The 26,602-nt window shown below is 50.0% G+C and overlaps 1 protein-coding gene across 5 annotated transcripts in view; it reads right to left on the bottom strand.

Moving 5' to 3' along the window:
* LOC139548411 (rho guanine nucleotide exchange factor TIAM1-like) overlaps nt 1-26,602 on the bottom strand; it is a 219,770-nt gene that overhangs the window by 129,057 nt on the left and 64,111 nt on the right. For 3 of the 5 annotated variants that reach the window (XM_071358094.1, XM_071358090.1, XM_071358093.1), the window contains exons 2-4: nt 11,216-11,376; nt 10,245-11,009; nt 7,685-8,066 (exon numbers count right to left, since the gene is read on the bottom strand). In XM_071358094.1, coding sequence (XP_071214195.1) covers nt 7,685-8,066; nt 10,245-10,999 — 1,137 coding nt within the window. In that variant the 5' untranslated portion in view covers nt 11,000-11,009; nt 11,216-11,376. Of the gene's footprint in view, nt 1-7,684; nt 8,067-10,244; nt 11,010-11,215; nt 11,377-14,796; nt 14,876-26,602 lie in introns of all 5 variants that reach the window. The other 2 variants (XM_071358091.1, XM_071358092.1) reach the window with 1 other exon arrangement.

The raw sequence follows: 26,602 nt of genomic DNA, 5'->3' as shown, positions 1-26,602 counted from the left end.
GGACGGACGGACACACAGGTACAGACACACGGGTGAGACACACACACAGGTAGAGGACGGGGACGGACGGACGGACACACAGGTACAGACACACGGGTGAGACACACACACAGGTAGAGGTGGGACGGACGGACGGACACACACACGTACAGACACACGGGTGAGACACACACACAGGTAGAGGTGGGACGGACGGACGGACACACAGGTACAGACACACGGGTGAGACACACACACAGGTAGAGGTGGGACGGACGGACGGACACACACACGTACAGACACACGGGTGAGACACACACACAGGTAGAGGTGGGACGGACGGACGGACACACAGGTACAGACACACGGGTGAGACACACACACAGGCAGAGGTGGGACGGACGGACGGACACACAGGTACAGACACACGGGTGAGACACACACACAGGTAGAGGTGGGACGGGACGGACGGACACACACACAGGTACAGACACACGGCTGAGACACACACACAGGTAGAGGTGAGACACACACACACACTGTCATTCTACTGGTCTACAGACACGTAATCAGACTGACAGTAAAACGACAGGCTCCCGTCCTGTCACACTACTAGAGACCATACTGTCTCCGCAGATGTAGAGGTTGCAACCCTGCCCTTAAACATGTTGAGGTCATTGATCCTAGCCTAGCCTACAGATACTGATCCTAGCCTAGCCTAGCCTACAGATACTGATCCTAGCCTACCTTAGCCTACAGTAACTGATCCTAGCCTACCTTAGCCTAGCGATACTGATCCTAGCCTACAGATACTGATCCTAGCCAACCTTAGCCTAGCCTACAGATACTGATCCTAGCCTACCTTAGCCTAGCCTACAGATACTGATCCTAGCCTACCTTAGCCTACAGATACTGATCCTAGCCTACCTTAGCCAAGCCTACAGCACCACCACCACACAGCCTCATGATGACAGCACCACCACCACACAGCCTCATGGTGACAGCACCACCACCACACAGCCTCATGATGACAGCACCACCACCACACAGCCTCATGATGACAGCACCACCACACAGCCTCATGAAGACAGCACCACCACACAGCCTCATTAAGACACCACCACCACACAGCCTCATGATGACACCACCACCACCACACAGCCTCATGATGACACCACCACCACCACCACACAGCCTCATGATGACATGACCACCACACAGCCTCATGATGACATGACCACCACACAGCCTCATGATGACAGCACCACCACCACACAGCCTCATGATGACAGCACCACCACCACACAGCCTCATGATGACAGCACCACCACCACACAGCCTCATGAGACACCACCACCACCACACAGCCTCATGATGACATGACCACCACACAGCCTCATGATGACAGCACCACCACCACACAGCCTCATGATGACAGCACCACCACCACCACACAGCCTCATGATGACAGCACCACCACCACACAGCCTCATGAGACACTACCACACAGCCTCATGATGACAGCACCACCACCACATAGCCTCATGACAGCACCACCACCACACAGCCTCATGATGACACCACCACCACCACACAGCCTCATGATGACACCACCACCACCACACAGCCTCATGATGACACCACCACCACCACACAGCCTCATGATGACACCACCACCACACAGCCTCATGATGACACCACCACCACCACACAGCCTCATGATGACAGCACCACCACCACACAGCCTCATGAGACACTACCACACAGCCTCATGATGACAGCACCACCACCACACAGCCTCATGATGACAGCACCACCACCACACAGCCTCATGATGACACCACCACCACCACACAGCCTCATGATGACACCACCACCACCACACAGCCTCATGGTGACAGCACCACCACCACACAGCCTCATGGTGACAGCACCACCACCACACAGCCTCGTGATGACAGCACCACCACCACACAGCCTCGTGATGACAGCACCACCACCACACAGCCTCGTGATGACAGCACCACCACCACACAGCCTCATGATGACAGCACCACCACCACACAGCCTCATGATGACAGCACCACCACCACACAGCCTCATGATGACAGCACCACCACCACACAGCCTCATGATGACAGCACCACCACCACACAGCCTCATGATGACAGCACCACCACCACACAGCCTCATGGTGACAGCACCACCACCACACAGCCTCATGATGACAGCACCACCACCACACAGCCTCATGGCGACAGCACCACCACCACACAGCCTCATGGTGACAGCACCACCACCACACAGCCTAATGGTGACAGCACCACCACCACACAGCCTCATGGTGACAGCACCACCACCACACAGCCTCATGGTGACAGCACCACCACCACACAGCCTCATGGTGACAGCACCACCACCACACAGCCTCATGGTGACAGCACCACCACCACACAGCCTCATGATGACAGCACCACCACCACACAGCCTCATGATGACAGCACCACCACCACACAGCCTCATGATGACAGCACCACCACCACACAGCCTCATGATGACAGCACCTCCACCACACAGCCTCATGATGACAGCACCACCACCACACAGCCTCATGATGACAGCACCACCACCACACAGCCTCATGATGACAGCACCACCACCACACAGCCTCATGATGACAGCACCACCACACAGCCTCATGAAGACAGCACCACCACACAGCCTCATGAAGACACCACCACCACCACACAGCCTCATGATGACAGCACCACCACCACACAGCCTCATGATGACATGACCACCACACAGCATCATGATGACAGCACCACCACCACACAGCCTCATGATGACAGCACTACCACACAGCCTCATGATGACAGCACCACCACACAGCCTCATGATGACAGCACCACCACACAGCCTCATGATGACAGCAGCAGCACCACCACACAGCCTCATGATGACAGCAGCAGCAGCACCACCACACAGCCTCATGATGACAGCAGCAGCACCACCACACAGCCTCATGATGACAGCAGCAGCACCACCACACAGCCTCATGATGACAGCAGCAGGAACACCACACAGCCTCATGATGACAGCAGCAGCACCACCACAAAGCCTCATGATGACAGCACCACCACGACACAGCCTCATGATGACAGCACCACCACCACACAGCCTCATGATGACAGCACCACCACCACACAGCCTCATGATGACAGCACCACCACCACACAGCCTCATGATGACAGCACCACCACCACACAGCCTGATGATGACAGCACCACCACCACACAGCCTCATGATGACAGCACCACCACCACACAGCCTCATGATGACAGCACCACCACCACACAGCCTCATGATGACAGCACCACCACCACACAGCCTCATGATGACAGCACCACCACACAGCCTCATGAAGACAGCACCACCACACAGCCTCATGAAGACAGCACCACCACCACACAGCCTCATGATGACAGCACCACCACCACACAGCCTCATGATGACATGACCACCACACAGCATCATGATGACAGCACCACCACCACACAGCCTCATGATGACAGCACTACCACACAGCCTCATGATGACAGCACCACCACCACACAGCCTCATGATGACAGCAGCAGCACCACCACACAGCCTCATGATGACAGCAGCAGCACCACCACACAGCCTCATGATGACAGCAGCAGCACCACCACACAGCCTCATGATGACAGCAGCAGCACCACCACACAGCCTCATGATGACAGCACCACCACCACACAGCCTCATGATGACAGCACCACCACCACACAGCCTCATGATGACAGCACCACCACCACACAGCCTCATGATGACAGCACCACCACCACACAGCCTCATGATGACAGCACCACCACCACACAGCCTCATGATGACAGCACCACCACCACACAGCCTCATGATGACAGCACCACCACCACTCAGCCTCATGATGACAGCACCACCACCACACAGCCTCATGATGACAGCACCACCACCACACAGCCTCATGATGACAGCACCACCACCACACAGCCTCATGATGACAGCACCACCACCACACAGCCTCATGATGACAGCACCACCACCACACAGCCTCATGATGACAGCACCACCACCACACAGCCTCATGATGACAGCACCACTACCACACAGCCTCATGATGACAGCACCACCACACAGCACCACCACCACACAGCCTCATGATGACATGACCACACACACACATTTTACTGTTACACTGTTTCCCAGGCGCCCCTCATTATCATAACAAAGGACTGAGGAATTCCAAACAGGGAGTGACTTTACACACACCCCCCACCCCCCTTGCAGCCGCCCCCCCACCCCCTCTCGCAGGCCCCCCCACCCCCCTTGCAGGCCCCCCCGGCCCCCCCACCCCCCCAACAGGAGAACACATTTACACACTGGTGCTTTATTATGAGCTCTAGGAACAGGAGTGAAAGAGGAATATCTCTCAGACACAATGAAGAGGAAGGAGGAGAGTTCAGAGACAGAGAGACAGAGACAGATAGGGAGAGGGAGAGACAGAGAGAGAGACAGAGAGACAGAGAGAGACAGAGAGAGACAGAGAGAGACAGAGAGAGACAGAGAGAGACAGAGAGAGACAGAGAGAGACAGAGTGAGTTGTTCTGATTAATATTGTTGTTGTAGTTGTTGTTAATGGTAATCCCATGTCCACTACTACTATTATTATTGCTGTTGGTCCCACCATTTATTTATATATAAATATATATATATATATATATATTGTATATATATACATATATATTTGATTTTTCGATATGTATACTTTGACAATGTAAGTAATAATGAACTTGCCATGTCAATAAAGTCAATTGAATTGAGAGAGAGAAACAGAGTGAGAGAGAGAGAGAGAGAGAGAGAGAGAAAGAAACAAAGTGCGAGAGAGAGAAACAGAGAGAGACAGAGAAACAGAGAGAGACAGAGAGACAGAGAGAGACAGAGAGAGACAGAGAGAGACAGAGAGACAGAGAGACAGAGAGACAGAGAGACAGAGAGACAGAGAGAGATAAACAGAGTGAGAGAGAGAGAGAGAGAAAGAAACAAAGTGCGAGAGAGAGAAACAGAGAGAGAGAGAGACAGAGAGAGACAGAGAGAGAGAGAGAGAGAGAGAGAGAGAGAGAGAGAGAGAGACAGAGACAGAGACAGAGACAGAGACAGAGACAGAGACAGAGACAGAGAGAGAGAGAGAGAGAGAGAGAGAGAGAGAGAGAGAGAGAGAGAGAGAGAGAGAAACAGACCTGAGAGGGATCGACTTAGGTCTGAGCTGCTGACCTCTTGCTAGTGTTGCTAGTGTTGCTAGTGTTGCTAGTGCTGCTAGTGTTGCTAGTGTTGCTAGTGCTGCTAGTGTTGCTAGTGTTGCTAGTGCTGCTAGTGTTGCTAGTGCTGCTAGTGCTGCTAGTGTTGCTAGTGCTGCTAGTGATGCTAGTGTTGCTAGTGTTGCTAGTGCTGCTAGTGATGCTAGTGTTGCTAGTGCTGCTAGTGCTGCTAGTGCTAACACTGTCTGTCAGACAAACACACAGATACACACACAGACACATCGATTCACTCACAAATACACAGTGCTTACAAACAAACATTCCCAAACACACAGATACACATGCGACACAGAACAACAGATGTCAGTAAAACCAAATCATCTCATTTGTTTGTTTTTCATGTGGAGTTGATCCACATCACATTCCCTCCAGTTCTCACTAAAAACAAACACAGTCCCATATCTGTCAGGGCTGGGGGTCAGGGCTGGGGTCCAGGGCTGGGGTCCAGTGTTGGGGTCAGTGCTGGGGGTCAAGTCCATTCCAATCCGAGAAGCTACGGTGAAATTCAAATTCCAAATTCTCTTCGATGCTTTTCAATTAGGAAAATTTGGAATTTGGTTTACGTTCTGAATCGACTGAACCCCAACCCTGATAGTGTACAATCCTACCTGTGTGCTCTGTGCTATAGGATCATAATATATAATATTTTACAATAATGCTGATATGTGATCAGTGTGTACTATAGACAGTATACGACTCGTGAAAGTCTACAAACACGTTGCAGTCTTCACATTTCGCTGCCTTAAAATTAAATATTTTATTATTTATATATTTTTTTACAGATCTACAAAGTGAAAGAAAGTTAGAACTTTAAATTAATTAAAAATAAAACAACGAAGTTATCTGGATTGCGTATGTCTTCACCCCCCAGAGTTTATACTTGGTGGGAGCACCTTTGGCAGCCATTATAGCTGTGAATCATTTTGAAGATTCTACCAACTTTACACAACTCTTAGGCCAACATATATCCATTATTTTTGTCAAAATTGCTCAAGTTCAGTAAATTTGGTTGGGAATCATTGATAGACAGGAATATGCTAACCTTTTCTGATTTTCAAGTACATCTAGGTCAGGAGTGAGACTAGACCACTCAGGAAAACATCTTGGAAAGTCATTTTGATGTGTCTTTGGCATAAAGTTTGTGTAATTCTCTCGCCGAAAAAAATAAATACATCCCAGGGTTTTCAGAAGACTGAGGCGGGTTTTCGTCTAACTTTTAACCTGGGCTTTGCGCCTTTCATATGTCTTCTGATCCTGACAAACTTCCAAGTCCCTGCCGTTGACAAGCATACCCATAACATGATGTTGCCACCACAATACTGGACAATACAGATGGTTTGGATTTGACCCAAACCTGTAGTATTTCATTTTGGATAAAAAGGTGACGTCTCTGCCTTGTCGTCTAGTATTAGTTAACGACCTTGTTGCAAACAGAATGGATGATTTGAAGTGTGGAATGGAATATTAATTTTTTTACTCAGGCCTTCTTTCCACTTTGTCATACAGGCCAGTAATGTGGAGTGAATGCAATGTTGTTGATCCCTTTTTTTCCAGTATTGTGGTGGCAGCATCATGTTATGGGTATGCTTGTCACCGGCAGAAATAGGGGAGTTTGTCAGGATGAAAATACATATGAAATGAGCAGAGCCCAGGTAAAAAGAGGAAAACCCCACCTCAGTCTTCTGATAACCTAGACTTGAATTTGTCAGCGGGACAAAGTAGACACATTTTAATGCCAAATTCTGACTTAAATCTGATAAAAAATAAGATATTTTTTTTAAATAATACTGAACATATAATTATCAGGTTTGAATATTGCTGTCTATTAATGATTACACATTTTTTTAAATCTGAGCTTGAGCAATTTTGTCAAAAACTGACTTAAATCTGATTAAAAATAAGATATTTTTTTTTAATAATACTGAACATATAATTATCAGGTTTGAATATTGCTGTCTATTAATGATTACACATTTTTTTAAATCTGAGCTTGAGCAATTTTGTCAAAAACAATGGATATATGTTGCCCTAAGAGTTGTGTAAAGTAGAATCTTCAAAATGATTCACAGCTGTAATGGCTGCCAATGGTGCTTCTACCAAGTATAAACTCTGAGGGGTGAAGACATAAGCAATCAATGGATCCTCATTTTGTATTTCTTAGTCATTTAGAAAATGTTCTTTAACTTTGAAAATGTGGAGCAGGTTGTGTAGATCAGTAGGGGAATTGTTTAATGTAATCGCTTTTTCAGATGACATTTTAAGGCAGCAAAATGTGAAGACTGTGCAAAGGGGTGTGTAGTCTTTCGCTAGCAACTGTAATCCTACAGTACCTGTATGGTCTGTGCTCTGCGGCCCTGCATGGTGTTACAGGAGGCAGCCTGGTGATTGGTCAGTCCCTCAGACAGGCAGTGTGAGCGTCGACAAGGCAGAGTATACGCTCCGTACGAGTTCCCATCCTCCTCCGACGGAGACAGCATCTTATCGTCCTCTCCCTCCCGGGCGTCGCGGTTAGCGTCATGGTGCCACTTCGCGTAGCGTGCCGCGGGCCGGCGAGTTGGGGTCTTCTGACCTCCGTACAGCTGATCCAGGGAGTTGGCCCTGCCAGCAGCGTCCACGCCCTCCAGACCCTCAGGGGACACGAGCCCCAGCAGGCCTTCACAATCAGGGAAGTCCCTGTCGTCTGCCTCCTCCGTGTCGATGATCTCCTCTGTGCTGAAAAAGAGAGAGAATACTTGATTAATTCACACGAGATGGAAAAATTTGATTTGAACTGACAACCCTTCAGTTGCCTGTTTCTTTACATTTACATGTTAGTCATTTAGCATATCCAGAGTGACTTCCAGTTAGTACAGTAGCTAAGTGAGACAACCTCATATAACAGTCATTCTCTAACCCGGTGAGGTCTGACAGACTGAAATCCAGACTGTCTTCTCTAACCTGGTGAGGTGTTCCTGGCTGAGGTCTGACTTCTCTAACCCGGTGAGGTGTTCCTGGCTGAGGTCTGTCTTCTCTAACCTGGTGAGGTGTTCCTGGCTGTGAGACAACCTCATATAACAGTCATTCTCTAACCCGGTGAGGTCTGACAGACTGAAATCCAGACTGTCTTCTCTAACCTGGTGAGGTGTTCCTGGCTGTGAGACAACCTCATATAACAGTCATTCTCTAACCTGGTGAGGTGTTCCTGGCTGAGGTCTGACTTCTCTAACCTGGTGAGGTGTTCCTGGCTGTGAGACAACCTCATATAACAGTCATTCTCTAACCTGGTGAGGTGTTCCTGGCTGAGGTCTGACTTCTCTAACCCGGTGAGGTGTTCCTGGCTGAGGTCTGACTTCTCTAACCTGGTGAGGTGTTCCTGGCTGAGGTCTGACTTCTCTAACCCGGTGAGGTGTTCCTGGCTGAGGTCTGACTTCTCTAACCTGGTGAGGTGTTCCTGGCTGAGGTCTGACTTCTCTAACCTGGTGAGGTGTTCCTGGCTGAGGTCTGTCTTCTCTAACCCGGTGAGGTGTTCCTGGCTGAGGTCTGTCTTCTCTAACCTGGTGAGGTGTTCCTGGCTGTGAGACAACCTCATATAACAGTCATTCTCTAACCCGGTGAGGTCTGACAGACTGAACTCCAGACTGTCTTCTCTAACCTGGTGAGGTGTTCCTGGCTGAGGTCTGTCTTCTCTAACCCGGTGAGGTGTTCCTGGCTGAGGTCTGACTTCTCTAACCCGGTGAGGTGTTCCTGGCTGAGGTCTGACTTCTCTAACCTGGTGAGGTGTTCCTGGCTGTGAGACAACCTCATATAACAGTCATTCTCTAACCTGGTGAGGTGTTCCTGGCTGTGAGACAACCTCATATAACAGTCATTCTCTAACCCGGTGAGGTCTGACAGACTGAACTCCAGACTGTCTTCTCTAACCTGGTGAGGTGTTCCTGGCTGAGGTCTGACTTCTCTAACCCGGTGAGGTGTTCCTGGCTGAGGTCTGACTTCTCTAACCTGGTGAGGTGTTCCTGGCTGAGGTCTGACTTCTCTAACCCGGTGAGGTGTTCCTGGCTGAGGTCTGACTTCTCTAACCTGGTGAGGTGTTCCTGGCTGAGGTCTGACTTCTCTAACCCGGTGAGGTGTTCCTGGCTGAGGTCTGACTTCTCTAACCTGGTGAGGTGTTCCTGGCTGAGGTCTGACTTCTCTAACCCGGTGAGGTGTTCCTGGCTGAGGTCTGACTTCTCTAACCTGGTGAGGTGTTCCTGGCTGAGGTCTGACTTCTCTAACCCGGTGAGGTGTTCCTGGCTGTGAGACAACCTCATATAACAGTCATTCTCTAACCTGGTGAGGTGTTCCTGGCTGAGGTCTGACTTCTCTAACCCGGTGAGGTGTTCCTGGCTGAGGTCTGACTTCTCTAACCTGGTGAGGTGTTCCTGGCTGAGGTCTGACTTCTCTAACCCGGTGAGGTGTTCCTGGCTGAGGTCTGACTTCTCTAACCTGGTGAGGTGTTCCTGGCTGAGGTCTGACTTCTCTAACCCGGTGAGGTGTTCCTGGCTGAGGTCTGACTTCTCTAACCTGGTGAGGTGTTCCTGGCTGAGGTCTGACTTCTCTAACCCGGTGAGGTGTTACTGGCTGAGGTCTGACTTCTCTAACCTGGTGAGGTGTTCCTGGCTGAGGTCTGACTTCTCTAACCTGGTGAGGTGTTCCTGGCTGAGGTCTGACTTCTCTAACCTGGTGAGGTGTTCCTGGCTGAGGTCTGACTTCTCTAACCTGGTGAGGTGTTCCTGGCTGAGGTCTGTCTTCTCTAACCTGGTGAGGTGTTCCTGGCTGAGGTCTGTCTTCTCTAACCTGGTGAGGTGTTCCTGGCTGAGGTCTGACTTCTCTAACCTGGTGAGGTGTTCCTGGCTGAGGTCTGACTTCTCTAACCTGGTGAGGTGTTCCTGGCTGAGGTCTGACAGACTGAACTCCAGACTGTCTTCTCTCCACATATCGGCTGACTTGGACCTCTTCTTCTTGAAGCTGACTCCCTCCCGGGGTTCGTGGGGTCCGTCTCTGGTCTTCTGGAGGTAGGTCCCCTCCCCAGTGTTATTGTAAAGGCCTAGACCTCTGTCCTGGGGGCACTGGGGTCTAGTCCCTGGTGTTGCTGGGTCTAACTGGGGCCCTACAGATGGGTTGTCCAGGTGGGGGCCTAGAGAGGGGTTGTCCAGGTGGGGGCCTAGAGAGGGGTTGTCCAGGTGGGGGCCTAGAGAGGGGTTGTCCAGGTGGGGGCCTACAGAGGGGTTGTCCAGGTGGGGGCCTACAGAGGGGTTGTCCAGGTGGGGGCCTACAGATGGGTTGTCCAGGTGGGTATGGAAGGAGACGGGCCGGAGGTTCATGGCCATGCGGTCCACCCAAATAGGGGAGAAGTCTGACAGGACATTGGTCTGGTTGAAGGGCTCCAGGGCGTGATCCGCTAAGGACTGTGGGATACTAGGGGTGCTGCTGGAACGCGTGGAGGTCTCAGAGTTACGGTGTTCTACTTTGCCCTGAGTGGCGTGGCGGTCGTGGGTGCAGCGGGTGGAACCGGAGCTGGACTGGTGCTTGGAGACGCGGAGGGAACGAGACATGTGTTTGCGGGACAGGTAGCCATGTTGGGTACCGTAGAAGGCATGGTCGCCGTTCTGGCTCTCCACGTTGCCCATGGTTCACAGTCTGAAACAGGAAACGCAGGTAACATCACAGATAAACAACTAATGATGTTATACAGAGATAGAACAATGTGTGTCAAAACCACAACATTTTAATCATAGAGAATCCACAAAAGTAACACACTATTGTCCTGGATAAAATAATATAACTGACTATTATAAAAATGTTTTTACTCACTAACAACTTGGATCATGTATTAGTTAACCAACCTGAAGTCCGTCGTTGACATCACTGGCATGTTGAGTTTCACCATCAGGCTGTCTATCCAATCACAGAGAGAGGGAAAGAGAGAGAGCGAGAGCGAGAGCGAGAGTGAGAGTGAGAGAGAGAGAGAGAGAAAGAATGGTAGATGCCGCTGTACTCCAGAGATCTGGAGGAGAGAGGAAACAGAAAGCCTGGTCAGTCATCACAGTAGAACTAAATAATGCCTTGGTTTTACTACGCTGCACACGGTTACAGTAATCTTTCTGGAGGAACAACAACTGTACAAGAGGAAGGAGTCTGAGACAGGAAGGGAAGGAGTCTGAGACAGGAAGGGAAGGAGTCTGAGACAGGAAGGGAAGGAGTCTGAGACAGGAAGGGAAGGAGTCAGACAGGAAGGGAAGGAGTCAGACAGGAAGGGAAGGAGTCAGACAGGAAGGGAAGGAGTCTGAGACAGGAAGGGAAGGAGTCAGACAGGAAGGGAAGGAGTCTGAGACAGGAAGGGAAGGAGTCTGAGACAGGAAGGGAAGGAGTCTGAGACAGGAAGGGAAGGAGTCTGAGACAGGAAGGGAAGGAGTCTGAGACAGGAAGGGAAGGAGTCTGAGACAGGAAGGGAAGGAGTCAGACAGGAAGGGAAGGAGTCAGACAGGAAGGGAAGGAGTCTGAGACAGGAAGGGAAGGAGTCAGACAGGAAGGGAAGGAGTCAGACAGGAAGGGAAGGAGTCTGAGACAGGAAGGGAAGGAGTCTGAGACAGGAAGGGAAGGAGTCAGACAGGAAGGGAAGGAGTCTGAGACAGGAAGGGAAGGAGTCTGAGACAGGAAGGGAAGGAGTCTGAGACAGGAAGGGAAGGAGTCTGAGACAGGAAGGGAAGGAGTCTGAGACAGGAAGGGAAGGAGTCTGAGACAGGAAGGGAAGGAGTCTGAGACAGGAAGGGAAGGAGTCTGAGACAGGAAGGGAAGGAGTCTGAGACAGGAAGGGAAGGAGTCTGAGACAGGAAGGGGAGCACAGTCTGCCTGCTGGGAATCAATTGCAGCCATTTTGTTGTCAAAGTTCCACATATTTAATTTCCCCCAAATCGGTGAATAAAGCAGCGACTGGGAACACACCAATAATCAGTGATCAGCTAACAGTTTTACTACGAACATATGGGACATTATACTGATCAGCTAACAGTTTTACTACGACCATATGGGACATTATACTGATCAGATAACAGTTTTACTACGACCATATGGGACATTATACTGATCAGCTAACAGTTTTACTACGACCATATGGGACATTATACTGATCAGATAACAGTTTTACCACGAACATATGGGACATTATACTGATCAGCTAACAGTTTTACTACGAACATATGGGACATTATACTGATCAGCTAACAGTTTTACCACGAACATATGGGACATTATACTGATCAGCTAACAGTTTTACCACGAACATATGGGACATTATACTGATCAGCTAACAGTTTTACCACGAACATATGGGACATTATACTGATCAGCTAACAGTTTTACCACGAACATATGGGACATTATACTGATCAGCTAACAGTTTTACCACGAACATATGGGACATTATACTGATCAGCTAACAGTTTTACCACGAACATATGGGACATTATACTGATCAGCTAACAGTTTTACCACGAACATATGGGACATTATACTGATCAGCTAACAGTTTTACCACGAACATATGGGACATTATACTGATCAGCTAACAGTTTTACCACGAACATATGGGACATTATACTGATCAGCTAACAGTTTTACCACGAACATATGGGACATTATACTGATCAGCTAACAGTTTTACCACGAACATATGGGACATTATACTGATCAGCTAACAGTTTTACCACGAACATATGGGACATTATACTGATACTACTTGTACTGTTTTTACTGGGCTATGAAATATGTTGAAGTGTGGTTGCCACTGGTTAAAACAACACCTAATAAAACTCTAGGAAGTGTCACAAACAAATCTGAAACATTGTACCACACACACACACACACACACACACACACACACACACACTAATCCTACAGAAAAAAAATAAGATAAAATAGCCTACAACATTAGTTCTTTACACAGGGATACTCTGTGGGTGAGATTTCCCTTATTGACTAGAAACGGATTAAGTTGAGGGTATCAATCTGTCCTCTATTAGACCAGGGTTCAATAGCTCCATGCAGGGCCCTACTCTCTGTGACCCTTTCCAGCAGAGAGAGAGAGAGAGAGAGTTTGGTCACAACAGATCCTGTTTTAACAGCCTGGTCAAGCCTAGAGCCGGCCTGGAGCTGGGCTGAGGGTTAACGGGGCAAACCTGGGATTCGAAAAACTACAAAGTGGTCACACCGCCACTTGTTTTGGTAAATAACTGAAGGATGAAGCTAGACAAATGTAACCACTTTCTAGTTCATACACAGAGCTATGGATGCAAGGATTGATCAATATTGATGTACTAATCACGGACTGCCCAGAGAACAGTTTACAGGGAGAGGTAGTAGTGTACTGTAGGAGCAAAGTTCACATGCAGCAGAGAGGGAGAGAGAGAGACCGAGAGAGCCCGAGAGAGAGAGAGAAAGGACGAGAGAAACCGAGAGAGAGAGAGACCGAGAGAGAGACCGAGAGAGAGACAGAAAGCGAGAGAGACCGAGAGAGACAGAGTGAGACAGAGTGAGAGAGCGAAAGCGAGAGAGACAGAGTGAGAGAGAGAGAGAGACAGAGTGAGACAGAGTGAGAGAGAGACAGAAAGGACGAGAGAAACCGAGAGAGACCGAGAGAGAGAGAGACCGAGAGAGACCGAGTAAGAGAGCGAGACCGACAGAGACAGAGTGAGACAGAGTGAGAGAGAGTGAGAGACCGAGAGAGACCGAGAGAGACCGAGAGAGACCGAGTGAGAGAGCGAAAGCGAGAGAGACCGAGAGAGACAGAGTGAGACAGAGTGAGAGAGAGTGAGAGACCGAGAGAGACCGAGTGAGAGAGCGAAAGCGAGAGAGACCGAGAGAGACAGAGTGAGACAGAGTGAGAGAGAGAGAACGCATGAGAGAAACCGAGAGAGACCCAAGAGAGAGACCCGAGAGAGAGAGAGAGACAGAGAGAGACCAAGAGAGACCGAGAAAGAGAGCGAGACAGAGAGAGAGGTAGAAGCGTACAGGGAGAGCTAGTTGGAGCAAAACTAGCATAACACAGAAGTGGTTTCCAATGCTGCCGTGCCTCCTCTGACTCCTCCCATCACACCACTTCACAACAGATCTCTGGCTCTGACAGGGGAGAGGAAGTCATCCACACAGCTCGTCTCTCAATGAGCAGCGGGCATTCAGTCAGCGTGTGAAGTGGAGGACAAGAAAGAGGAGAGGAAAGACAGAGGAGAGGAAAGACGGAGGAGAGGAAAGACGGAGAGGAAATGGAGAACAGAGTACATACATCCTGAGCATGCCTGGGTTAGTTAGAGATGGAGCAAGCTGAGCAGCACCAGCTCCTCTGTGCTGGTTGACGTTTCTATGGCGTGAAGCTAGGAGGTGGGAGGGAGGGAGGGGGTACATGGAGAAAGGAGAGAAGAGGAGAACTCACCTTCTTGCCAGTCAGTCAGTCAGCCAGCCAGCCAGCCAGCCAGTCAGTCAGTCCTAAAGGTACTAGTCCATTAGCCACACTGATGGAACAGAGGAGAAAACAAACATGATGCTTTCCCGCTGATGTTCGCTCTTTCATTCACCTCTTTCAGGACAGACCCTTTAGGGAGGAATTGTCTTTGAATGTAGCCAGGACAGAGGAGAGTGATCCCTGTCTTTTACTGTAGTACTCACACACACACTGCTGCACATGCACTCAAGCTGCCGGTGAAGAGGAATGGTTACATAAAGGTTGGCTCTCTCTCTCTCTCTCTCTCTCTCTCTCTCTCTCTCTCTCTCTCTCTCTCTCTCTCTCTCTCTCTCTCTCTCTCTCTCTCTCTCTCTCTCTCTCTCTCTCTCTCTCTCTCTCTCTCTCTCTCTGTCTCTGTCTCTGTCTCTGTCTCTGTCTCTGTCTCTCTGTCTCTCTGTCTCTCTCTCTCTCTCTCTCTCTCTCTCTCTCTCTCTCTCTCTCTCTCTCTCTCTCTCTCTCCGTCTCTGTCTCCCCCTACCTCTCTCTTCCCCTACCTCTCTCTTCCCCTACCTCTCTCTTCCCCTACCTCTCTCTTCCCCTACCTCTCTCTTCCCCTACCTCTCTCTTCCCCTACCTCTCCCTCTCCTTCCCCTTCCCCCTATCTCTCCCTCCCCTTCCCCCTACCTCTCCCTCCCCTTCCCCCTACCTCTCCCTCCCCTTCCCCCTACCTCTCCCTCTCCTTCCCCCTATCTCTCCCTCCCCTTCCCCCTACCTCTCCCTCCCCCTACCTCTCCCTCTCCTTCCCCCTATCTCTCCCTCCCCTTCCCCCTACCTCTCCCTCCCCTTCCCCCTACCTCTCCTTCCCCCTACCTCTCCCTCTCCTTCCCCCTACCTCTCCCTCTCCTTCCCCCTACCTCTCCCTCTCCTTCCCCCTACCTCTCCCTCTCCTTCCCCCTACCTCTCCCTCTCCTTCCCCCTACCCCCCTACCTCTCCTTCCCCCTACCTCTCTCCCTCTCCTTCCCCCTACCTCTCTCCCTCTCCTTCCCCCTACCTCTCTCCCTCTCCTTCCCCCTACCTCTCTCCCTCTCCTTCCCCACCTACCTACCACTTCCCTCCCTCTCCTTCCCCCTACCTACCTACCACCTCCCTCCCTCTCCTTCCCCCTACCTCTCCTTCCCCCTACCTCTCCCTCTCCTTCCCCCTACCTCTCCCTCCCCCTACCTCTCCCTCTCCTTCCCCTTACCTCTTCCCCCTACCTCTCCCTCTCCTTCCCCCTACCCCTCTCTACCCCTACCTCTCCCTCTCCTTCCCCCTACCTCTCCCTCTCCTTCCCCCTACCTCTCCCTCTCCTTCCCCCTACCTCTCCCTCTCCCTCTCCTTCCCCTCCCCCCTACCTCTCTCCCTCTCCTTCCCCCTACCTCTCTCCCTCTCCTTCCCCCTACCTCTCTCCCTCTCCTTCCCCCTACCTCTCTCCCTCTCCTTCCCCCTACCTCTCTCCCTCTCCTTCCCCCTACCTCTCTCCCTCTCCTTCCCCACCTACCTACCACTTCCCTCCCTCTCCTTCCCCCTACCTACCTACCACCTCCCTCCCTCTCCTTCCCCTTCCCCCTATCTCTCCCTCCCCTTCCCCCTACCTCTCCCTCCCCTTCCCCCTACCTCTCCCTCCCCTTCCCCCTACCTCTCCTTCCCCCTACCTCTCCTTCCCCCTACCTCTCCTTCCCCCTACCTCTCCCTCTCCTTCCCCCTACCTCTCCCTCCCCCTACCTCTCCCTCTCCTCCTCCCCCTTACCCCTCTCTCCCCCTACCTCTCCCTCTCCTCCTTCCCCCTACCCCTCTCTCCCCCTACCTCTCCCTCTCCTTCCCCCTACCCCTCTCTCCCACCTACCTCTCCCTCTCCTTCCCCCTACCTCTCCTCTCTCCTTCCTCCCCTACCTCTCCCCTCTCCTTCCCCCTACCCCCCTACCTCTCTCCCCTACTCCTTCCCCCTACCTCCCTCTCTCCCTCTCCTTCCCCCCTACCTCTCCTCCCTCCCTCCTTCCCCCTACCTCCTCTCCCTCTCCCCCTTCCCCCTACCTCTCTCCCTCTCCTTCCCCCTACCTCTCTCCCTCTCTCCTTCCCCCACCTACCTACCACTTCCCTCCCTCTCCTTCCCCCCTACCTACCTACCACCTCCCTCCCTCTCCTTCCCCCTACCTACCTACCACCTCCCTCTCCTTCCCCCTACCTACCTACCTCTCCTTCCCCCTACCTCTCCCTCTCCTTCCCCCTACCTCTCCCTCTCCTTCCTCCTACCCCTCCCTCTCCTTCCCCCTACCCCTCTCTCTCCTTCCCCCTACCTCTCTTTCCCCCTACCTCTCTCCCTTTATCATCACGATACTCACTACCAAAACGATACCATGTTTAGCATCACGATACTCACTACCAAAACGATACCCCGTTTAGCATCACGATACTCACTACCAAAACGATACCCCGTTTAGCATCACGATACTCACTACCATAACGATACCACGTTTTAGCATCACGATACTCACTACCAAAACGATACCCCGTTTAGCATCACGATACTCACTACCATAACGATACCCCGTTTAGCATCACGATACTCACTACCAAAACGATACCCCGTTTTAGCATCACGATACTCACTACCATAACGATACCTGGGGAAAAAAAGTCCCAGAATGACACATGATCAAGACAGATAAACTCAACTGCTCTGATTAATTGCTGGGCATCATTTGAGTTTAATATCATTACCATTTTGATGTCAACATTTTTCAGAGAAAGCCACGAATGCACTGATGAATAGTTTTATAAAGGAAAAGGGGGATACCTGAAGGCATTCAACTGAAATGTGTCTTCCCCATTCAACCCCAACCCCTGTGAATCAGAGAGGTGCGGGGGGGGGGGGGGGGGGGGGTACAGTGGGTTAACTGCCTTGTTCAGGGGCAGAACGACAGATTTTTACCTTGTCAGCTGAGGGATTCGATCTAGCAACCTTTCGGTTACTGGTCCAACGCTCTAACCACTAGATACAGCCACACAATAAATTCGACTTTGTTTTTACCAATCTAACTACATAAAATATTGGTAATAATTTGAATGATAAATCTCTATTGATTAATAAACTTTTTAATTACATTTTTTATTTTACCTTTATTTAACTAGGCAAGTCAGTTAAGAACAAATTCTTATTTTCAATAACGGCCTAGGAACAGTGGGTTAACTGACTTGTTCAGGGGTAGAACGACAGATTTGTACCTTGTCAGCTCGGGGATTTGATCTTGCAACCTTTCGGTTACTAGTCCAACTCTCTAAACACTAGGCCACCTGCCTCCTCTAACCACCAGGCCACCTGCCTCCTCTAACCGCCAGGCCACCTGCCTGCTGCCTCCTCTAACCGCTAGGCTACCTGCCTCCTCTAACCGCTAGTCTACCTGCCTCCTCTAACCGCTAGGCTGCCTGCCTCCTCTAACCGCTAGGCTGCCTGCCTCCTCTAACCGCTAGGCTGCCTGCCTCCTCTAACCGCTAGGCTGCCTGCCTCCTCTAACCGCTAGGCTGCCTGCCTCCTCTAACCGCTAGGCTGCCTGCCTCCTCTAACCGCTAGGCTGCCTGCCTCCTCTAACCGCTAGGCCGCCTGCCTCCTCTAACCGCTAGGCTGCCTGCCTCCTCTAACCGCTAGGCTGCCTGCCTCCTCTAACCGCTAGGCTGCCTGCCACCTCTAACCACTAGGCTGCCTGCCTCCTCTAACCACTAGGCTGCCTGCCTCCTCTAACCACTAGGCTGCCTGCCTCCTCTAACCACTAGGCTGCCTGCCACCTCTAACCACTAGGCTGCCTGCCTCCTCTAACCACTAGGCTGCCTGCCTCCTCTAACCACTAGGCTGCCTGCCTCCTCTAACCACTAGGCTGCCTGCCTCCTCTAACCACTAGGCTGCCTGCCTCCTCTAACCACTAGGCTACCTGCCTCCTCTAACCACTAGGCTACCTGCCTCCTCTAACCACTAGGCTACCTGCCTCCTCTAACCACTAGGCTACCTGCCTCCTCTAACCACTAGGCTACCTGCCTCCTCTAACCACTAGGCTACCTGCCTCCTCTAACCACTAGGCTACCTGCCTCCTCTAACCACTAGGCTACCTGCCTCCTCTAACCACTAGGCTACCTGCCTCCTCTAACCACTAGGCTACCTGCCTCCTCTAACCACTAGGCTACCTGCCTCCTCTAACCACTAGGCTACCTGCCTCCTCTAACCACTAGGCTACCTGCCTCCTCTAACCACTAGGCTACCTGCCTCCTCTAACCACTAGGCTACCTGCCTCCTCTAACCACTAGGCTACCTGCCTCCTCTAACCACTAGGCTACCTGCCTCCTCTAACCACTAGGCTACCTGCCTCCTCTAACCACTAGGCTACCTGCCTCCTCTAACCACTAGGCTACCTGCCTCCTCTAACCACTAGGCTACCTGCCTCCTCTAACCACTAGGCTACCTGCCTCCTCTAACCACTAGGCTACCTGCCTCCTCTAACCACTAGGCTACCTGCCTCCTCTAACCACTAGGCTACCTGCCTCCTCTAACCACTAGGCTACCTGCCTCCTCTAACCACTAGGCTACCTGCCTCCTCTAACCACTAGGCTACCTGCCTCCTCTAACCACTAGGCTACCTGCCTCCTCTAACCACTAGGCTACCTGCCTCCTCTAACCACTAGGCTACCTGCCTCCTCTAACCACTAGGCTACCTGCCTCCTCTAACCACTAGGCTACCTGCCTCCTCTAACCACTAGGCTACCTGCCTCCTCTAACCACTAGGCTACCTGCCTCCTCTAACCACTAGGCTACCTGCCTCCTCTAACCACTAGGCTACCTGCCTCCTCTAACCACTAGGCTACCTGCCTCCTCTAACCACTAGGCTACCTGCCTCCTCTAACCACTAGGCTACCTGCCTCCTCTAACCACTAGGCTACCTGCCTCCTCTAACCACTAGGCTACCTGCCTCCTCTAACCACTAGGCTACCTGCCTCCTCTAACCACTAGGCTACCTGCCTCCTCTAACCACTAGGCTACCTGCCTCCTCTAACCACTAGGCTACCTGCCTCCTCTAACCACTAGGCTACCTGCCTCCTCTAACCACTAGGCTACCTGCCTCCTCTAACCACTAGGCTACCTGCCTCCTCTAACCACTAGGCTACCTGCCTCCTCTAACCACTAGGCTACCTGCCTCCTCTAACCACTAGGCTACCTGCCTCCTCTAACCACTAGGCTACCTGCCTCCTCTAACCACTAGGCTACCTGCCTCCTCTAACCACTAGGCTACCTGCCTCCTCTAACCACTAGGCTACCTGCCTCCTCTAACCACTAGGCTACCTGCCTCCTCTAACCACTAGGCTACCTGCCTCCTCTAACCACTAGGCTACCTGCCTCCTCTAACCACTAGGCTACCTGCCTCCTCTAACCACTAGACTACCTGCCTCCTCTAACCACTAGACTACCTGCCTCCTCTAACCACTAGACTACCTGCCTCCTCTAACCACTAGACTACCTGAAGTTTTAGGAATAAGGCCTGTTTTTCTTTTGAAGCCAGGAGGCTAGTATCAGCTACATTTATGCCTTTACTAGACTATGGGGATATTATATATACGAATGCTTCCGCTCAGTGTTTCAGATCAATTGACACCTTTTACCATGGCACATTGAGATTTATTTTAAACTGCAAAACCCTTACGCACCACTGCACTTCGTATACCAGGGTTGGCTGGCCTCTAGTCACTCGTAGGCTCAGTTACTGGTATACTTTTATTTACAAAGCCATTTATGGGTTTACTACCATTTTATTTGGGGGTTTTTAGTCTTCAGAAATGTGGTGGGTTCTCTCTTCGTTCGCTGGACTTTATCCTGCTGTTCCAAATGTCCGAACTGAATTTGGTAAAAGGGTGTTTTATGTACTCTGCGGCGTCAGCTTGGAACGCCTTACAAAATACTTTTAAACTGGAAGAACTTGTCCCGATTGGTGTTTTTAAATCACTGATGAAGGATTTTGAGGCTGATTCCCTGACCTGTCAATGTTTTTAATTTGCTGTTTTATGATTTTGTTATACTGTAATTCTGCTAACTTTTCATGTTATCTGTCTGTAATTGTATAAGGACTTGGAGCTGCCTATCTTGTCCAGGACGCTCTTGAAAAAGAGATTGAAAATCTCAAAATGAGCCCTTCCTGGTTAAATAAAGGTTAAATGAAGGTTAAATTTAAAAAATACAAGTAAATTTAGATGTAGCCCAGACCGCCTATTCACAATACAGGTGGATGGATATTCAAGAGGAGTGTGTGCAATGCATTGAGCCTGTTTACACAGATTTCATACGGAAATCAATCCCTTCCATTTGAGACTTATTTTATTGTACTGATTAAACAACAGAAGTATCAAATCTCTTCTTTTACAAAACGTGTGTGTTGTTATCTTTAAACCCACTACTGACGTAATTCATGGCGACGCACACACACACACACACACACACACACACACACACTAGGGAGAAAGAAGGGGGAATGAGGAGGAAAATGCCATGCGAGGAGCCCGGCCAGGCTTGCACAATGTTGGCAGAGAGAGACACAGAGACCTAGCAGGAAGACGGACAGCCAGGATGCTTCCAGGCTTCTGCTCATATTCAACCCCCCCCCCCACCTGCTCATATTCAACCCCCCCCCACCCCACTGGGACAATAGACTCTGTTTTTCAGCTCACTACAGATTTTCAAGTTCATCGTTTTAGTGTGTGTCATCGTGTGTGTGTGTGTAGATTAAGTCCCATAGCTTAAGACAACAGTAAACCCTTTGAAATGGACCCTTGTGAGAACATACAGTTATGAATATAACTGTTCTCTGAAGGAAGGAACGAGGTATAAGACACTATAGGGAGTCAACGACCAATCATATTCACCTGAAGGAAGGAACGAGGTATAAGACACTATAGGGAGTCAACGACCAATCATATTCACCTGAAGGAGGGAACGAGGTATAAGACACTATAGGGAGTAAACGACCAATCATATTCACCTGACGGAGGGAACGAGGTATAACACACTACAGGGAGTAAACGACCAATCATTCACCTGAGGGAAGGAACGAGGTATAACACACTATGGGGAGTCAACGACCAATCATATTCACCTGAAGGAGGGAATGAGGTATAACACACTAGAGGGAGTAAACGACCAATCATATTCACCTGACGGAAGGAACGAGGTATAACACACTATGGGGAGTCAACGACCAATCATTCACCTGAAGGAGGGAACGAGGTATAACACACTATGGGGAGTCAACGACCAATAGGGAGGGACCGCGTCCCCCTCTGCCTGTTGATGTACGCCACCAGCGTCCTGTTGTGGGACCTTACCAACACACTAGAAGGAAACGACTCAGCAAACCAGTCATTAGCTGGCCCAGTCTTACTGACTTTATTGTCCCCATGTGGACATTTTGTTGCAGTGTCATGTACACATTTAAAGTAGCGTTTAAATACAAAACAAAATTGACAATAAAAAAACATTCATAACAATTACATACCAATAAAAATAAAAATAAAATGATAATAAATAAAACATGTTTTTTAAAGCCTGCTGGTCTTACTGAGTCGATAGGAACATTAGCCCGAGCTATTTAGGAGGGATATCACACCTGGCACAAATGCTTGTCTAGTTGTGTTTTTCCTGCTGATGGGTGTCCTATACCTGCACCCAGAGGGGAGTAGTTCACAGTCTGGGTACAGGGGGGGACTTGGGCCTAAAACTATTTTCTGATGTCCTCTGATTCACACTCTGAAAACCCTCCAGAGCCAATCACGGATAGTATAGCATCCCTGGAATCCGGACTCTGAACACGGTCAGAGCCAATCACGGATAGTATAGCATCCCTGGAATCCAGACTCTGAACACGACCAGAGAAAACCCGGAATGAGCCTAACTCAGCTGAGATGACACCCCTATCAACTCAGACCACTGCTGCTGCCAGCAGTCTCAAATCTTCCTCACAAACTCAGCAGGACTCCCAATGGATGTGGAACCCAGCTGGAGACAACGGGTCACAAGAACTGGGTCCGAATCAAGGCCTCTTCCGTCCTTAAGCACTCAGGACAGCACTCGTATCTTTAACTTGTATTGTGAAACCCCATGCCCTAGCCTACGGTCGGAGGTTCAAACTCAGCTGGTTAGCCTTTTTATTTAACTTACTCAGTGTTGAGGGTGGCAGGGTGCCGTAGCTGCATATTCCCACTATTAATACATGAAGGAGGAGAGACAGTAGAGAACCATGTTTCAGCTCTCTCTCTCGGATTACAGCGGTGAGTCTTTTTGGGGTAAGTCTCAAAGAGCTTTCCACACCTGGAATGTGCCCATTATTCTTTAAAGAAAATTCTTCAAGCTCTGTCAAATTGGTTGTTGATCATTGCTAGACAACCATTTTCAGGTCTTGCCATAGATTGTCAAGTAGATTTAAGTCAAAACTGTAACTCGGTCACTTAGGAACATTTACTAAGGTTATTGTCCTGCTGAAAGGTGAATTCATCTCCCAGTGTCTGGTGGGAACCAGGGTTTACTCTAGGATTTTGCCTGGGTTGACCTTTTCCATCACTGTGCAGCCACCAATATGCTTGAAAATATAGAGAGTGGTACTCAGCCATGTGTTGTATTGTATTAGCCCAAAACATATTGTATTCGGGACAAAACGTGAATTGCGTTAACACATTTTTCTTGCAGCATTACTTTAGTGCCTTGTTGCAAATAGGATGCGTGTTTTGGAATATTTTTTATTCTGTACAAGATTCCTTCTTTTCACTGTGTCATTTAGGTTAGCATTGTGAAGTAACTACAACGTTGGACCTGAGAACCTGAGCCCTAGGACAATGCCTCAGGACTACTTGGCCTGACGACTCCTGTCTGTCCCCGCCCCCTTCCCACCTGGCCGTGCTGCTGATCTAGTTTCTACTGTTCTGCCTACGGTTATGGAACTAAGACCTGTTCACCGCACCTGCTATCTTATCCCGGACCTGCGGTTTCCACCCTCTCTACCGCACCTGCAGTCTCGACCTCTGAATGCTTGTCTATGAAAAACCAACTGACATTTACTCCTGAGGTGCTGACCTGTTGCATCCTCTACTACTGCTGTGATTATTATTTGACCCTGCTGGTCATCTATGAACGTTTGAACATCTTGAAGAACGATCTAGCCTTAATGGCCATGTACTCTTATAATCTCCACCGGCATAGCCAGAAGAGGACTGGCCACCCCTCAGAGCATGGTTCCTCTTTAGGTTCCTGCCTTTCTAGGGAGTTTTTCCAAGCCACCATGCTTCTACATCTGCATTGCTTGCTCATTGGGGTTTTAGGCTGGGTTTCTGTATAAGCACTTTGTGACATCTGCTGATGTAAAACGGGCTTTATAAATACATTTTATTAATTGTTGAGCCATCCTCAGATTTCACCTATCATAGCCATTAAACTCTTAACTATTTTAAAGTTACCATTTGCCTCATGGTGAAATCCCTGAGCGGTTTCAAATCAAAACAAACTTTATTAGTCACATGCACCGAATACAACAAGTGTAGACTTTACCGTGAAATGCTTACTTACAAGTCACATTTCCTTCCTCTCCGGCAACTAAGTTAGGAAGGACGTCTGTATCTTTGTAGTGACTGGGTGTATTGATGCACCATCCAAAGTGTAATTAATAACTTCACCGTGCTCCAAGGGATATTCATTTCTGCATAATTTTTTATTTTACCCATCTACCAATAGGTCCTCTTCTTTGAGAGGCACTGGAAAACCTCCCTGGTCTTTGTGGTCGAATCTGTGTTTGATATTCACTGCTCGACAGAGACCTTACAGATCATTTTATGTGTGGGATACAGATGGAGGTAGTCATACCAAAACACTATTTCACACAGTGTTGACTCGTGCACTTATTTAAGCTTTACTTTTTTTATTAATTTTCTAAACATTTCTAAAAACATAATTCCACTTTGACATTATGGGGTATTGTGGGTAGGCCAGTGACAAAACAACTCAATTTAATCCACTTTAAATTCAGGCTGTAACACAACAAAATGTATAAAAAGTCAAAAGACTGAATACTTTCTGAAGGCACTGTACGGTTTCTACGGTGTGTTGAAGTGGTGGTTTTTGAGCATTCACTATAGTGAGATAAAATGAATAGAAGAGCTGTAGATCTATACTAAATCTTGGAGTGTTTCTGTAGTGGAGTAGCACCGGAGAGTTCTCCTGTTGTATATTTAGGACGTTTATCACTGTAATACTAAAAAAAGGTGATTCATTGCTCACTTGGTTTGCTTATTTTAACCCACTGATCTCTGATCTTCCACGTCGCACACTTTGGGAATACAGCAGGCAGGTCAAATATTGAATTGTGGAATGTGTGTCCAGGTGTTCCGTGCTCCCAGTAAGCTCGCTCCCTCCCTCCCTCCGTCTCCTTCAGTCTCCCTCCCTCCCTCCGTCTCTCCTCTCTCCCACCCTCAGTTCGTCCATCTCGCTCAGTCCGTTCTTCTCCCTCAGTCCGTCAGTCTCCCTCCCTCCCTCCCTCCCTCAGTCCGTCAGTCTCCCTTCCTCCCTCCCTCAGTCCGTCAGTCTCCCTTCCTCCCTCCCTCAGTCCGTCAGTCTCCCTTCCTCCCTCCCTCAGTCCGTCAGTCTCCCTCCCTCCCTCCCTCCGTCAGTCCGTCAGTCTCCCTCCCTCCCTCCCTCCGTCAGTCCGTCAGTCTCCCTCCCTCCCTCAGTCCGTCAGTCTCCCTCCCTCCCTCCCTCAGTCCGTCAGTCTCCCTCCCTCCCTCAGTCCGTCAGTCTCCCTCCCTCCCTCAGTCCGTCCTTCTCCCTCCCTCCCTCAGTCCGTCCTTCTCCCTCCCTCAGTCCGTCCTTCTCCGCCAGTCTCCCTCCCTCCCTCCCTCCCTCCGTCAGTCTCTCCCTCCCTCCCTCCCTCCGTCAGTCTCCCTCCCTCCCTCCGTCAGTCTCCCTCCCTCCCTCCGTCAGTCTCCCTCCCTCCCTCCGTCAGTCTCCCTCCCTCCCTCCGTCAGTCTCCCTCCCTCCCTCCGTCAGTCTCCCTCCCTCCGTCAGTCTCCCATCATCCGTCAGTCTCCCATCATCAGTCAGTCTCCCATCATCAGTCTCTGTCTGTCTCCGTCCGTCCGTCAGTCTCCCATCATCAGTCTGTCAGTCTCCGTCCGTCCGTCAGTCTCCCATCATCAGTCTCTGTCAGTCTCCCTCCCTCCGTCAGTCTCCCATCATCAGTCTCTGTCAGTCTCCGTCCGTCCGTCAGTCTCCCATCATCAGTCTCTGTCAGTCTCCCTCCCTCCGTCAGTCTCCCATCATCAGTCTCTGTCAGTCTCCCTCCGTCAGTCTCCCATCATCAGTCTCTGTCAGTCTCCCTCCATCCGTCAGTCTCCCATCATCAGTCTCTGTCAGTCTCCCTCCATCCGTCAGTCTCCCATCATCAGTCTCTGTCAGTCTCCCTCCATCCGTCAGTCTCCAATCATCAGTCTCTGTCAGTCTCCCCCCCCTTTCAGATGGCTAAATATTGCACCTGTTCAACCATTCCTACCTCCATTTCCTTCTCATACTATTGCCATACAGGACTTCCCTGCTGTCGCTTGCCATTTTTACCAACTGTTAACGACGATGACGTAGTGGTGGAGAGGCGACTTAGAGAAAACAATACAGAACTATCTTGCTCTCATTTAAAAGGCAAAAATTCCAATTTGCTAAGTGAAAAGAATTGGAGTGTAAAATGTTGTGTT

Source organism: Salvelinus alpinus, chromosome 21 (assembly GCF_045679555.1).
Source record: "Salvelinus alpinus chromosome 21, SLU_Salpinus.1, whole genome shotgun sequence".
Taxonomy (NCBI): Eukaryota; Metazoa; Chordata; class Actinopteri; order Salmoniformes; family Salmonidae; genus Salvelinus; species Salvelinus alpinus.
The sequence above is the reverse complement of the archived record's forward strand: the minus strand, read 5'-3'. Positions and strand labels throughout refer to the sequence as shown.